The sequence below is a fragment of the Lepus europaeus genome, chromosome 11 (assembly GCF_033115175.1).
Source record: "Lepus europaeus isolate LE1 chromosome 11, mLepTim1.pri, whole genome shotgun sequence".
NCBI lineage: Eukaryota > Metazoa > Chordata > Mammalia > Lagomorpha > Leporidae > Lepus > Lepus europaeus.
In genome coordinates this window covers 42,710,237-42,726,304 of record NC_084837.1, presented here as the reverse complement: position 1 = coordinate 42,726,304, position 16,068 = coordinate 42,710,237, and the positions used below count along the sequence as shown (strand labels likewise).

The 16,068-nt window shown below is 35.6% G+C and overlaps 1 protein-coding gene across 3 annotated transcripts in view; it reads left to right on the top strand.

Annotated features, from left to right (window-relative positions):
* ARHGAP5 (Rho GTPase activating protein 5) overlaps positions 1-15,656 on the top strand; it is an 88,637-nt gene extending 72,981 nt beyond the window's left edge. For all 3 annotated transcript variants that reach the window (XM_062205297.1, XM_062205298.1, XM_062205296.1), the window contains exons 4-7: positions 4,734-4,811; positions 5,746-5,877; positions 7,538-7,643; positions 12,116-15,656. In XM_062205297.1, the coding sequence (XP_062061281.1) occupies positions 4,734-4,811; positions 5,746-5,877; positions 7,538-7,643; positions 12,116-12,443 (644 nt within the window). In that variant the 3' untranslated portion in view covers positions 12,444-15,656. The remainder of the gene's footprint in view (positions 1-4,733; positions 4,812-5,745; positions 5,878-7,537; positions 7,644-12,115) is intronic.
* Positions 15,657-16,068: the final 412 nt, after the last annotated feature.

Here is a 16,068-nt window from a genome sequence, read left to right as displayed (position 1 = left end):
GGGTGGGGAGGAAGTCTAGGAACTAAATTTAAGTACATGCATTGCGCTTATTTTTTTTTTATTTTTAATTTTTTTTTTGGTGTCTTTAATTTAGAGAGTTCCTTGGTTTCTTTTGTATTTCCTCACCATGAAAATTTTGAACAGTATTAGCTGATTTAGTAAAATATTTATCAAATTGTGTTTGTTTCCTCCTTACATTCAAATCACATTTTTTGGCGTAAGATTTCTGCAAAATGATAGTTTGTCCTCTTGACTGCCTCATATCTGGAAATTGTACCTATATCAATCACTGATGTTAGTTTTTGACATTTGATAGTACCTTTAAAACTTTACTTATTTGTATAGGTTAATATGAACTTAGGTATTCTTATGTATGTTGAGATGCAACCCATTACTCTCCATCCCTGTATATTTAGGTATTCACATTGTCCTAAGATCTTTTAATTGCTTCTGTATTATTTTAATTATTTTAAGAATATGTTGGCCGGCGCTGTGGCTTAACAGGCTAATCCTCCACCTTGCGGCGCCGGCACACCGGGTTCTAGTCCCGGTTGGGGCGCCGGATTCTATCCCGGTTGCCCCTCTTCCAGGCCAGCTCTCTGCTATGGCCCGGGAAGGCAGTGGAGGATGGCCCAAGTGCTTGGGCCCTGCACCACCATGGGAGACCAGGAGAAGCACCTGGCTCCTGGCTTTGGATCAGCGCGGTGCGCCGGCCGCAGCAGCCATTGGAGGGTGAACCAACGGCAAAAAGGAAGACCTTTCTCTCTGTCTCTCTCTCTCACTATCCACTCTGCCTGTCAAAAAAAAAAAAAAAAAAAGAATATGTCTCCATAATTCTCTAACACTTGCTTACTTTCTGGTACAAAATGTACAAGGCTTGGTTATACTATTCCTTTCCAGATTTGGATTGATCCTTTTCTCCAAAAAGCTCTGGTTTTGTTTTGATGGAGACAGGTATTCAGACACCAAAATAAGGAGGCAGGTGCCTGTGATACCTGCATACAAAATTGGAATGCCACTTGGAGTCCTGGCTGTCCCATCTAGCTCCCTACTGATGCACGTGAAAAAGTAGTGAAAGATAGCCCTAGTACTTGGACCCCTGCCACCCACGGGATAGACCAGGATGGAGCTCTTGGCTTTGGCCTAACCCATCCATGGACATGTGCTATTTGGGGAGTAAGCCAATGGATGGAAGATAGCATTCACTATATCTCCATCCTTCTCTCAGTCTGGCTTTCAAATAAATGAAATAGATCTTTAAAAGAAAAAGAAACCAAAAATGAGGGCTGTCTCAGCATATGTATGTACATTTGCATGCATGTATATCTGTATCTATATTCATTTTTATATCTTTATTAAATGAAACATGAATTCATGCTACTTCCTCCAATTTCCATGTAGTACCACAAAGTATGTTTTTAGCTCTAGTCTCTCTTTCTACAGTATTAATCATTCCTTTCCTTAAGAATACACAGAAAGTACATATACCACTTTAAAATGGAAACCTACTAATGAGTTGGGTATTTGCTTACAGTTCATTTTTAAGATCCATTTACATAGCATGAAATACAGCAAACTTAAGGGTTCAGTGAGATGCATTTTGACAGCTGTGCGTGCATTGGTTCAGTCCACATACCTGTAAAAATAAAGAACATTTTGTCACTTTTTGTGCCTTCCCCAATAATCTTTCAACCACTTTTCTGATTTTTACCCCCTATTATAGATAGGCATTGACTGCTTTAAAACATTGTATATGGAATCAGAACAAATTATTCTTGTGTGTTTGATTTTTTTCTACACATCCAGAGTATTTGTTAAATTAATTTGTGTTGGCTATGTCCATAAAATATCACAACTTTTATGGCTACAACTTTGCTCTCCTGTGAAATTTGTTGGTAAAATTTGGCTCTTCATTTTTATCATCTTCATGGATTTCCGGAAATTAACTGTTTCCCCAGTATGAGGTATACTTTGTTTCCATTTGACAGCCTTAATTTTTCTTTGTAATGAAGGAAATAAAAGTAGGTGATTGGTGCAGTAAGCCACACCAATCCCTTATTGGAGTATACAAGTCCTGACTCTGTTTCTGATCCCAGCTTCTTGTTATTGTGCACCCTGGGAAGGAGCCAGTGATGGCTCAAGTAGTTGGGTTCCTGCCACCATGTAGGGGAGCCAGGATTGAATTTCCAGCTCCTAGTTTTGGCTGGTCCAGCCCCACCTGTTGCTGGTGTTTGAGGAGTGAACCAGAGTGGCTTGAATGTTTCTGTCTGTATGTATGTATGTATGTATGTTTCTGTCTGTATGTATATCTCTTTCTGTATTTCTCTGCCTTCTAAATAAAAACAGTTATTAGTTTTTATTTTTATTTATTTTTTAATGAAATAGGAACTGTCATTGAGATACAGCAGATTAAAACGACTGCTTGGGAAACCTGCATCCTATATCAGAGTGCCTAGGATGAGTCTTGTTTCCACTTCTAATCCAGATTCCTCTTAATGTATATCCTGGGAAACAGCACATGAGGACTTAAGTACTTGGATCTCTCCCACCGATGTGGGAGACCCAGATGGAGTTCCTGGCTCCTGACGTCACTCAAACTTTTGTGGGCTTTTGGACTGTAAACCAGCAGACAGAAAATCTGTCTATCTCTCAAACAAATAAAACTAAAGAAAAGTTAATGAAATGCCTGCAGCCAGAAAAAATGGAGGAGGGATTATGTTATCCCACACAAATGCCTTGATTTTGGCCCAGGAATGATCAGTTTGACAGAATTTACTTTTCCATTGCTGTTCTTTTTTTGTTTCATTAACTGAGATCATAGGAATATAGTGCCATGTGACTCCTTTCAAAAATGCTTCAAGGACTGGTGCTGTGGCATAGTGAGTTAACTACCCCATGCAGCGCTGGCGTCCCATTGGGTTCCAGTTCAAATCTCAGCTGCTCCACTTCCCATCCAGCTCCCTGCTAATCTGCCTACAAAAGGCAGTAGAAGGTGCCCAAGTACTTGGGCCCCTGTACCCTCTTGGGAGAACTGTAAGAAGCTCCTGGCTTCTTACCTGGACCAGCCTCAGCTGTCAGCAACCATTTGGGGAGTGGACCAACAGATGGAAGATCTCTCTGTCTCTCTAACTCTGCCTTTCAGTTAAAATAAATAAACCTTAAAAAAAATTTAAAAACATAAAAATGCTTTCAGGTTCCTGCCCCATTGAACACAGAGATAGTAGTATAGACTATTGGCAAAGACATTAGGGTCACAAGGTGGGAAATGGAAGCCCAGACTCCCCACTTTGCCTCCGCTAGTAGCATTATAGTGGGAAACAGAGGATGCTCTTGCTCAGGATAGTAGTGGAAGTCTAGGCTCTCCACTCAACCTCTGTTGACACTCCAGGGAGGATAAAAGGCTCATTTTACATATAGGCAGGGGTGAAAGTCTTGGCTCTACTGACAAGGATGAGGAGGTATTGTTTGTTGTTTGGCTTGAGTAGGGTGATTGCAAATCAAAAAAGTTTTCTCTTGCTAGGTGTAACTTTCCCAGTCTTTTCTTTGGAGAGAGCAGGCTTTTTTCTTGGGTGTTGTTGTTGTTGTTGTTTTAGTTTGCTTTGTTCAGTTTGGAGCCCCATCCCCTTACTCTCTTCTTCTTTGTTGTTTCCCTGTTATTGGCCGCACCATTGCTCAGTTTAGGATATATAAGAGACAGAAAGAAAACCTAGGAAACTTAACATGTCATTCTTATGTTGTAAGATCATTAGCCAGTCCACCTTCTCTCTGTCATTCAGTGTGTTCTTTGTATTCCATGTATTCAGGGTTCTAATCTATATTAGAGAATAGAATGGGGCCGGCGCCACGGCTCACTAGGCTAATCCTCCGCCTTGCAGCGCCGGCACACCGGGTTCTAGTCCCGGTCGGGGCACCGATCCTGTCCCGGTTGCCCCTCTTCCAGGCCAGCTCTCTGCTGTGGCCAGGGAGTGCAGTGGAGGATGGCCCAAGTGCTTTGGGCCCTGCACCCCATGGGAGACCAGGAGAAGCACCTGGCTCCTGCCATCGGATCAGCGCGGTGCGCCGGCCGCAGCGCGCCTACCGTGGCGGCCATTGGAGGGTGAACCAACGGCAAAAGGAAGACCTTTCTCTCTGTCTCTCTCTCACTGTCCACTCTGCCTGTCAAAAGTAAAAAAAAAAAGAGAGAGAGAGAATAGAATGGGGGGCTGGCATTGTGGCATAGCAGGTAAAGCCACCGCCTTCGGTGCCGACAACTCATATGGTTGCTGGTTCGAGTGCCAGCTACTCTACTTCTGATCCAGCTCTTTGCTGTGGCCTAAGAAATCAGAAGATGGCTCAGGTCCTTGGGTCCCTGCACCCACATGGAAGACTCTGAGGAGACTCCTAGCTCTTGGCTTTAGATCGGCATAGCTCCGGAAATTGAGGCCATCTGGTCAGTGAACCATCGGATGGAAGACCTCTCTCTCTACCTCTGTTTTCTCTGTAACTCTGCTTTTCAAATAAATAAATCTTAAAAAAAAGAGTGGAATAAGGAGAAATATGTCTTCTCATAGTGTTCGTAACTGGATATCCTACATGGTTTAAAATAGAAAGTAAAGTAGTCCATTAAGGACATACTTAAAATGCTCTAAAATATTTTACCACCATATTTTTGTAAGTTCCTAAGTAATATGTATAAGTACATTATTTGTTATAGATATATATATTTATAAAAGTATGCATATTTATTCTATTAGGGTTATGTACTGAAGGTCTGTACCGGGTCAGTGGAAACAAAACTGATCAAGACAATATTCAAAAGCAGTTTGATCAAGGTAAGATAATTATTTAAAATGTGTGGGGTTTTTCTGTTTGAATGCTTTTTAATTAGAGGGAAAACTCCCTTCGATTGGTTCATTTCCTGAATGCCCAAAAAGCTAGGGTTGTGCCAGGCAGATGCCAGGGGTTAGGAACTCCCCCTGGAGTCCCATGTGGGTGGCAGGAACCTAGCCACTTAAGCCATCATCAGCCATCTCCCAGGTTGCGCACCAGCAGGAAGCTAGAATCAGAAGTGGAGGCAGGACTTGAATCCAAGCATTCTGATACAGAGTGCAAGTGTCCCAAGTGGTATCTTACCTGCCACACCAAACGCTCACCCCTCCATTTTTATTTTGTAAGAACATAACTGATAGCTGTTTACATTTAAACTGTTATATAAAAGTTAAAAACATTAGTATTAGTAGAATTCTGTAATATACTAATAAACCTAATAACATTTTAAATGTATTTACTTAATACTTATTTGAAAGGACAGGAGGCAGAGAGCCCTTCTATTATCCAACGCTTTTTCCCTAAACTCCTGCAATAGGTAGGGCTAAGCCAGTCCAAAGCCAAAAACCAAAAACTAAATTCAGGTCTCTCATATTGGTGATGGGAACCCAGATATTTGAGGCATCATCTGCCCCCAATGTGTGCATTAGCTGAAAACTAGAATCCAAAGTGGAGTCTCTACTTGAACCCAGACACTCCAGTGTGAGATATAAGTGTGATAACTGCTGTACTGTGTGACAAGAGTTTTGATTGTAAACAAAAGTACTTAATACTCAGTTGTTTTTTTGCCATGATCTATATGATTTGTTGGCCTTTAAAGAAAAGTGGTTAGAAAGAAGACTTAAGTATCTTTTCATCTGTGAGTACTTGCTTAGCTTATTTCTTCTCTAATAAATTAAAACTTTTTGATAAATTAAAATTTTAATTTCTGCCTTGTAGATCACAATATCAACCTAGTATCAATGGAAGTAACAGTAAATGCTGTAGCTGGAGCTCTTAAGGCTTTCTTTGCAGATCTGCCAGATCCTTTAATTCCATATTCTCTTCATCCAGAGCTATTGGAAGCAGCAAGTAAGTATAAACCTACCTTTTTGGAAATAGATGATGATGTCAGTTTTTTTAATGTTGATTGCTAGCTGTTAAAATCAGTCTTGCTTCTGGAATATATGCTTCTAAAAATTTAACTCACTAGAGCTCTGTTTCTTAAAGTATTTTCCTCTAAATCCAAAAACAGTTAGAATGTCTAGGGATGAATATTCAGTTTTTAAAAGCCTCCCAGGTGATTGAAATACTCCTTCAAGTACTTGAAGCTTGAGGTTTATCGTTTTAATTCAAACTAGAAAGGCATTATTAGAAAGTTGAATCCTTCAAGAGAATGTATCTATAATGTTCTTCAGTAAAATATTAACCTGTGAATGGTATGTACATGTGTATATCTTTTTAAAAAGATTTTAGGTTGACAAAATTTATTTTGGCCCCTTATTTTAAATCATTTCTGGTACAAGTAAGACACGAACATAGTGTGACTTCATTGAGTATTTCTTTCTGTGCCAGATATTGATTTATTTGGAATATGAGACCTAAGATCTATTTGGGTAGCAGGTAACCTACTGCATAATCCAGGTTGTCTGTCAATAACTAAAATAATGTGGTTTCCAAATGTTTATCTTTAGCGTTCCATTTTAAAGTTGTATAAAGTGAAATTACTTCGTTATGGTTTTGATTGTATTAAAGTTCTGTGCTTTGTTCAATTAAAAACCACTTCATTGTATTGTCAGAACGATAGTTGCCTTATTCATTCTCCCATGTGTAAACTGGGAAAATAGTTCCATTAGATTTTATTTCTTGACCATGAAGAATAAGCTCAGAACTCTCCTATTTAGGAAATGTTTGATGACTGACTTAAAAGTTACATATTACAAGTGAAAATATCTGTAAGGATGTGGTATGCATATGCACCTCCAAATGGAAAGAGAAGGAAAAGAAAAGCACTGTGTTTTCTCGTTTGTTTTAAGACCACATTTCAGTTATCATGTTTTGTAATTTGAATATAAACTTGGAGAGTAATAAATTAAATGCTTAGACTGAATGTAAAGGAAAACTTTCATATGCAGAGTGAATACAACTGGCCCAAAGGCCATATGCCTCCTGTCACTAGTTTTTGGAAGGCTCTTTGATCTGAGAGTGGTTTTTGTAACAAAAGGAAAAAAATTTAAGACACATTAAAATTATACAAAACTCAAATTCCAAAAGTTTTATTTGAACACATCCATAGTCATTTGTTAAATAATGTTGGTTACTCCTTTGGTGTTATAATTGCCGGGTTAAATATTTGAATGTGCAAAGCCTGAGTTTTTACCATCTGTAGCATGAATATTAAGAGCATAAAGGATCTTTAAGTAATTACTTAATTCTGAATAACAATTTTGTTATTTAAATTGAGCAAATTGCTAGTATATTGTTTTCTGTTTTACCAGTGCAGAATTGCTTTGACCTTTACAGGTAATTTCCTTTACTTATGAAAAAGACTAAAGTAATAGATGATAATGTTGATAAATTACATCAGTTGAGTGATTTCTTAGATTTTTGGGTTCTTTAGAACATTGTTTTTGATTTTGTTTACCTATCCTGTTGTGCTTCAAACCCATATTTACTTGTCTCTTAGTACGTGGAGCAAGGAGCTCTATCAAATTTTTTTAGTTTCACACAAAATTCTTCATTACTTTTACAGAAATCCCAGATAAAACAGAACGTCTTCATGCCCTGAAAGAAATTGTTAAGAAATTTCATCCTGTAAACTATGATGTATTCAGATATGTGATAACACATCTGAACAGGTATTTTTATTTAGCAAATAAAATATACTATACATTTCAAACTTGAAAGCTTTATATAAGTTGAAAAATACAAAACTATAAAAAGGGACACAAACTAAACAGTTCAGTTTTGGTTGTCTAATATATAGCTAAAAAGTTATGGTGATTATTCTTGTAGTAATTATGGAAACAGTGATAAATTTAAATAAAAAAAGATTTGTTTGTTTATTTGAAAGGCGGAGTTACAGAGAGAGGGTCCTGGGTCTTCCATGTGGATGGCAGGGGTTCAGGCACTGTTTCCCATGCACATTAGCAGGAAGCTAGATTGGAAGCAGAGCACCTGGGACACAAACTGGAACCCATGTGTGATGCCAGCATGGCAGGCTATGGCTTAACCCACTGTGCTACAACTCTGGCCCCCTATTTTCTGTTTTTATCCTGCTTATTTGTTAGAAGTTCTCTCGTGTATAATATTAGAAATTTAGTTGTGAAATTATATTCAAGATAATTAACCAAATCAGCCTATTTGGAGTTGGAAAAATTAAGAATTAAAGAGGAAAACTATATGTTTAACGTTACAAATTGACACATTTTATGATTATAATGTAAGTCTTAAAGGGTTCCATATGCTTTCTCTGCCATTCTCCTTTGCTGTCATGTATCTTGGTTATTATTTTGTTTGGCTGTTCTACCTATAGTGAAATTTTACCAGAAATCCTGACTTACATGAAATGCAAGGCACTAATCCTTATATTAATAGTCTATTAAGCTTCAAGTTTACTCTATTTTCAAAACAGACTTCTCCCCATAGCTTTATTGTATAATGGCTAAAAGTTAGGCTATAGAGTCAGACTGTTTGAAATACTGCTAGTTGACCAAATCACTTATCCTAGCCACATGTTTATTTTCCTAACTATAGAGGAGAATAATAATAGCTCACAAAAACAGTTTTGAGGGAACCGAATGAGATTATTACTAATATATGCTAATTATTACAAAACAGTACTTTCCATAATATTGACTACTGGCATTTTAATGAACTGCTATTTGTTGACTAATAATATCAATGTCCAAACTATGTATGTCTCAACTAGTAGTTCTTAGAATATTTAATGACTTTAATATTTTATTATTGCTATCAGTGAAGTATAAAATTGTGTTAACATTTCTTATAACCTTTTCTATGAAAATTGTAGCGTACATGGTATTGTATATTTACTGGAATTTTCTATTTAGAAATACCATACTAGTAGCTTGTGGTGTGATAATAGACTTGCATTGGGTTCAGTAGGAGACCTTATTGTTTGGCTGGCATAAGAATTGGATTTCATTAAAAAGGGTAGGCAAGGGGGGCAGAGGTCAGAACATATTCACAGAATCACAGGGCTGGTCCACCATGAAAATTATTTTGATTACTATTACTTTGTTCCAGAATTGTTTTTGACAATAAAACAGTTAACAGCCAAAAGTCTATTTCATGCATTGAGAAACAGTGAAGAAACCTAGGTAATGGAAGCAGAGTAAAAAATAAAGACAGGGAGGAGGGATAGTGGCAGGTCATACAGAACAGTATTATTAGTCTGTTTAGTAGTGTTACTCCTTAAAATGTTTTACTGACAAGATAAGGAGGTTTTAGAATATAAAGCTCATATCATGAAGCACACTGTTCAGTTCACTTGATGATTTTTGGTGATGGGGGCACACTTCCTTAATGAAAGAAGCATTGCATGATTTACATTCTATTACCCTGAGCAGTGTGAGGATCTACTAGAGAGTATAGCAGAGGGATAACATAATCAGATTTAAGTTTTAAGAGGAATATTCAGATAGATTGGAATTGGTGAAGGGCCTATGTGTAAGGTACTCTACTAAGTGCTAGGGACACAGTTATGAACAAAATAGTTACTCCATGGTGCTTACATTCTTGTATAGGAGAAAAATAAATGTACAATGGATGATTAGCAAATTGCAAAGGTTGCCAAAATTAATCTGTAGAGTTACTTTTTGTTTATATTCTTTCACTCTCCACAACCATTCAGCAAGTATCAAATTTTTTTTCCCTAAATATTTTTCCATTTTCTTTTCCTCTGCCACTGAGGATGAGGGTTTATCACTTCTCTTTGGGACTTCTGATTTCATTGTAATTGAGCTCTTTCCCTGCCAACCTTTCTTCGAGATCCTTCCTTGATCCTCATGCCAGAATGATCTAAAACATCTTCTGTAAAGATTACTTAAAATTAAATGGTTTCCTATTACCTTGAGATGAATTTCGAACTTTAGTACTTAAGTGTGTGGTTTATAACATCACTTAGAATTAAATGGTATCCTATTTCCTTAAGATAACATCCAAGTTTAACACTTAAGTATTTGGTTCTGACTTCTTCAGTTATTTTCTTTCCTTTTCTCCTATCTTTTACCAGGCTTTGCTATACTAAAACAAACAGTATTACCAGTTAACCAGAATCAGTCTGTGCCATATCCTTCATCATATTGTGACAGAACTTTTCTCAGAATGTGGTCCCCCAAACAGCAACATCAGCATCACCTGGGAACTGATTAGGAATACAAATTACTGGGCTTCACCCCAGACAGAATGAATCATGTACTCCCCAACAATCTTGTTTGTTAACAAACCCTCCAGCAAGTCACAATAAATGCTAAAGTTTAAGAGCCAGAATTCTAACTGCAATTCCCTTTTTTCCTATCATTCTTCACATGCCCACTTGACTCAGTTCAAATAGTAATTCTTTGAAAAAGCTTTCCCTGATCCCTCTCATTTCTTTCTTTCTTCATTTTTTTAAAACATTCATTTGTAAAACGTGCACATGCACACACAAACACAAAGAGGATAGTGATAGATAGATTGAAAAATACATCCATCAATCATTCAATCAGTCTTCCATATGCTGGTTCATTCCCCAGATGGCTGCAGCAGCCTGGTCTGGGCTAGGCTGAAGCCGAGAGCCAGGCCATGGTCTCCCATGTGGGTGGCAGGAGCCCAGTTTACTCCAGCCATCTGCCGCTGCCGTTTGAGACACATAGCAGAAAACTGAATTGGAAGACAAGCATCTGGGACTCCGATGTGGGATGCTAGCCTAATGTGGGATGCCAGCATCTCAAGTGGCTGCTTAACCTGCTGTGCCATAATGCCAGCCCTTGCCTCTCATTTCTAGCTTATTTAGTACATTTTCTCTGTAGTTTTTGACTTCTGTTAGACCTGATTACCATATGCGTGCCTTTCAGTTTTATAGGTATTTGCAGAACCTAGCTCTAGATGGCACCAAACTACCTACCCTCTTTTGCAGAGGTGGGGAATGTCCTGCTGTATAAGGCCCTTGAAATAATTTGGTCTGGCTGCCAAAGTAACCACAGGTGGGACCCAAAATTTCAATAAATCTGTAACAAGCTAAGTTTTTTAGGTTGATAATCTTGTATAGCCCTCAAATGATGTTAAAAATATCCAAATGGCCCTTGGCAGAAAAAAGGTTCCCCATCCCTGATAAAGGTTTATTTTATTTTAAATATTATTATTCTGAATATTCAAATTCTCTTAACATAGTAATGGCTTTTACCACAGAGAACCTATTTTTAGTTCATATATATTACCTCAAGGAGCACGTTTGGTGTTTGGGGGGGGGGGTTTCCTTTGGTTTAGATATAAATTTTTTATCTGTAAATTTAAGATTTTCCTCTTGGCCTAGTAGTAGTAGTAGTAGTAGATTTTCCTGCTAAGATGCATACTTGTGGACTGTTTTATTTGGGTAATCTATCCCCAATTTAATCATTTTGAGTTACACTCCAACGTTTACCTCTCATATTTATTTTTTACTGGAGATGATGATAGATGTGCTTGCCCATTTAAAGAACTAGGTGCAAGTCAGTTAATGTATGATGACTTGTAAATTATTAAGTCATAAGAATTTCATGGTAGAATGTGTTATAAACTGAATGTTGTCTTCTAGGTGAGATTTGTAAACATATACAAGGTAGTTAATGATTTAAAAAATTATTTTGTTAACTACTAAAAAATTAATTTTTTAAAGGTAAAAGTTCCTCTGGTAGGATGATGGTAAAATAATTTTTCCAAGGCTTGTTGAAAGAGATAGAATATCCTGATTTAACTTTACTTCTCACAATATTCTGGGAATTCGGATATGCAATTAGAATTTCTTGTTTCTGTTGTGAAAACTCATTAAAATTTGTCACATGGTCTTACCCTAAGGGAAAAAGATTTAAGAAGGCTTCCATATGTAAATTTTTAAATCCCAAGGTGTAACTATCTTTTGTTTTCATAAGACATGAATTTTTTACTGTTGTCTTCTGTTTTAGAGTGTAGTTGAATATAGAATGCACAAGATCTTTTATATTTAAAGTTAAGATAAAATAGTAAATAATCTGAGATACAATCAGTAAATAATCTGAGATGCCTTTACCTCTAGGATTCTGTGATTATAATGAGTTTTGATTTCTGTTTTTTCCTTTTGTAATTTCAGGGTTAGTCAGCAAAATAAAATCAACCTAATGACAGCAGACAATTTATCCATCTGTTTTTGGCCAACCTTGATGAGACCTGATTTTGAAAGTCGAGAGTTTCTGTCTACCACTAAGATTCATCAATCTGTTGTTGAAACATTTATTCAACAGTGTCAGTTTTTCTTTTACAATGGAGAAATTGTAGAAACTGCGAACACTGTGGCTCCTCCACCACCTTCAAACCCAGGACAGTTGGTGGAATCAATGGTACCTCTGCAGTTACCACCACCTTTGCAACCTCAGCTGATACAACCACAATTACAGACGGATCCTCTCGGTATTATATAAGTAGGAAATGATTACAGACAGCCTGAAATTGGACAAAAAGCAAATCTAGACATGCATGTTTCAGGGTTCAGTAGTATACTCATGTTTCATACAGATAATTCACATTCAGAATGATGGGACATTTTCTCTTTGAACTGTATGGTATTCTTTATTCATTCAATTACATTACAAATCTAAGACCACGTGATAAGCATGACTGGAGAGGTTTAATTTTTATAAACAAAAATAGCTATAAAATACAAAACTGCTGCTGCATGCAACCTTATTGCAATCAGTATATCATTCCTGTGGCAATTTCTGTCACATTATATTGTGAATAAAATTTTTCTATAGAAATTAAATGATTTAAAAACTCATATATGAAACATTTAATCCTTTTCAGCCTGCTTTATGGCTGGTTTTGTTATTTGATGTGCTAATTTGGGCAACTTAATTTACATTCTAGCAGTCTCTGTAGATAACTAAAAGCCCAGTGAAGTATTTTATAATTTCAGGCTACTTAGGCCATGCTTAGGATGTTGTTTGAAAGAAAGAAAAAATTCACTTAACATATTTCACATTTCTGCACCTTCATCTAAGTAAACTTTGGATGATTTGATGAAGGATGAATGAACCTATTTCTTTTACACACATACCAGGGACAAGCTTGTGGCTAACGTTAGTTGATAATGTTGTGCAGAGGATACTTGACACCAACTCGTTTCTTTGTGGTCCAAAATGAAAAAAACATTTTGTATACGGTTAATTCTGTAAACAGATGCATGTTTAAAAGATCTATGATGGTCTTGTAATCTTAATCTAATATATTTTAGATATTTTAATTTATTCCCTCTTGGGGAATACATTTAGTATAGTGTAGAAAATAATTCATGACATTTTCATATAAGGTTCTATAACTTTTCATACATAAACATGAAATTTGTTGTAGAAAATTCTTTAAACCAAACATTTTAATCTAGGACTTCAATTTAATCTGTTCCTTGAATCTATTTTTATGTGGCCCTTTAAAACATATCCAAAAAATTCATTGCTAATATAGCAATAAAAATACTTTGGGTACTGACAGACTCTTTGGAGTGTGTATATATAAAATTACAAACTTGTATGCATATTCTTTTCTGAGATGTATTGTACTAAACTCAAAATGGCTTTTGCACCATTTTTTAAACCAATTTTTTCCTTTGATGTTGGTACCAGACTTGCTACAAATGTCTGCTGCTTTGGGGGTTAAACTTTTTGTTAGAGAAGATACAACCAGAAAGCTAAATTATAAGTAAGATTTTCAGAATAGATGGCACAGGTAAATTTTGTTAGGTTTCATTCAAAATTTTTTCAATGTCAAACCATGCCACTTTTCACTGGAAAGGGAAAAAATTGGTTTGTTTTCCATTTATAGATTATATTTTGTGCAGCAAAGAAAATTCTTTGGTTGAAGTTGTAGTCTTCATTCATACTGCAATTTTAAGATTATTTTATGTGTATGATAAAGTAAATAGATAATTTTGAGATTCAAGGCTCCTAAGAGTTTGATTTACTCCATTTTTTCCTAAAATATTCTTTACCAATATTATGTCCTAGGTATTTTACTTCCATTTTTAACTTCAGAACCAAGATGTCGACATGAACCAGGCTGCTGTTGAAGTACATGTATATTATAAATTATCTTATTTGTGTTATACTCTTACATGTTATTATCTTTTCTAAGAAAACAAAGTCCCTATTATTCCTATTGCAAAGCACACAGGAATTAAGAAAGTACAGTAATTTTTAAAAAAAATAACCGGTAAATGTAGTATTCTTAACTTGTTCTATATTACTTATACCTATTGTCTATATAGCTTTAATTTATAGCTGTCAGTTTAACATTGGCATGTCTGGCAAAGAAAATTAAACTTTAAGAGTTTTATAAACTGTTTCTAGGTTGCTAAAGAATTTATTTTTCTACTATATATGGTATAGACAAAGCATCAAACTATGTACAGGAAAAAAGCCTGACTATTTCTGTTGGAAGTAGGCTGAAAAGAGAATTTTCAGAACTGTTCATGTCTTCGGTTCATTTTGTCATAACTTTGCTATTGTAATGTGTGAATTCCAGTTTATTTAAACTGTTCTCTTTTATACTATGTTAATTTAACATTCATCTGCATTTATTACCATTTTTGTTAATGAAACTAGCATTTACCATTTTCCACATTAACCACCTTGCACTATCCCTAAAATTTAACTCCAGTTTCTATGCATTTTCTCAGTGATTTGACTCACTTCACAGCGAGTCATCTAAATATTCTACATTTGGTTCAGTAACCAGTAGGTTACAGTTACTGACAATTAAAGTACGGTTTAAAGCTCAGTCTGTTATACTGAATTGATTTTTTTTTTTTGCCAAGGGTTTAGACATGTTTTGAAACATTAGAAGAATTCTAACAACAGAATAACACAATTAAATACTTGTTTTCTGGTAAGTTACTGGAAAGTTTCACTGTCTAGGGATATATCATATATGAGACTTAACAAATTAAAAGAATACTAAATAGTCTCATAATTATGGGTAAACATTTAAGGCCTTATATTTTATAATATAAAATAAAATTCCATCTACACACATGTTGCCATTGTTTCATTTAAAGTTCAGTGCTTACAGCAATTATAAATATTGGACTTTCAGTATCTAAATTAGCAATATAAAGAAACATAGTATTGGATTTGTTAGAAGTCAGAGTCTATTCAACAGTTACTAGCATACACAACTTAAGAATAAAACTCCAGGCACTGTATAATTTCATTTGAAATGGTATTTGTTAGTAGTAATTTTGCCCCTAACATTTACAATGTAAATATTGTAGGAAACAGCAATCTATCTTAGCCAAAAAGCAGCTTTTATTTTCCATACTGTATGTAAATAATATAGACTTTTTTTTTTTAGGTACTGGAATCTAATTTCTAATATCTCTTAGACATAAAGGGAATAATTGGCAAAAGAACTTAGGCCTTAGCTTCCATGGTGATTTTTAGTTTTTTATACAGTAATAATTGTGATGCTATTTGTCAACTGGATATAAATATATATATATAACTTTAAAAAGTCAAAAAGTGCTTTGTTTCTTTGTTTATAATTAATGTAATTTTGTGCTTCACCCACAGGATGCTGCAGTAAATTAAATATCAGTGAAGCTTCCGATGTATAAGTGCTATGAATAAAACATTAAGAAGCTATGTAATTTTAAGTTATAGTTGCCTCTATTTTTACCATTTCTTTGGTAAAAATCAAGGTTTTTTTTCCCTCAAGTGAACAGAAAAAATTTATGTCAACATGATAGAAATTCCACTGGGGGATTTTTTTTTTTTCCCAACTTTCCCTACGTCATGTAAGAAGAACCAAAATTTATTCTGGGTGTATATAGATGAAAATTGGATTTTAAAAATAGTCGGTAAAACAAGATAGTGCACAGATTTCTAAGACTCAGGTATTGTCTGGACCTGAATTTTGAATAGTGGCTAGACATTATTTTGAGCCACTGGAAATGTTTTTAAGCCTGTTCTAGTTTCAGTAGAGATGCTAACGTCAATATAATACTTTTGTTTTCTCTTCATGATATTGTGAATATTAAGCCAAATCTTATGAGTG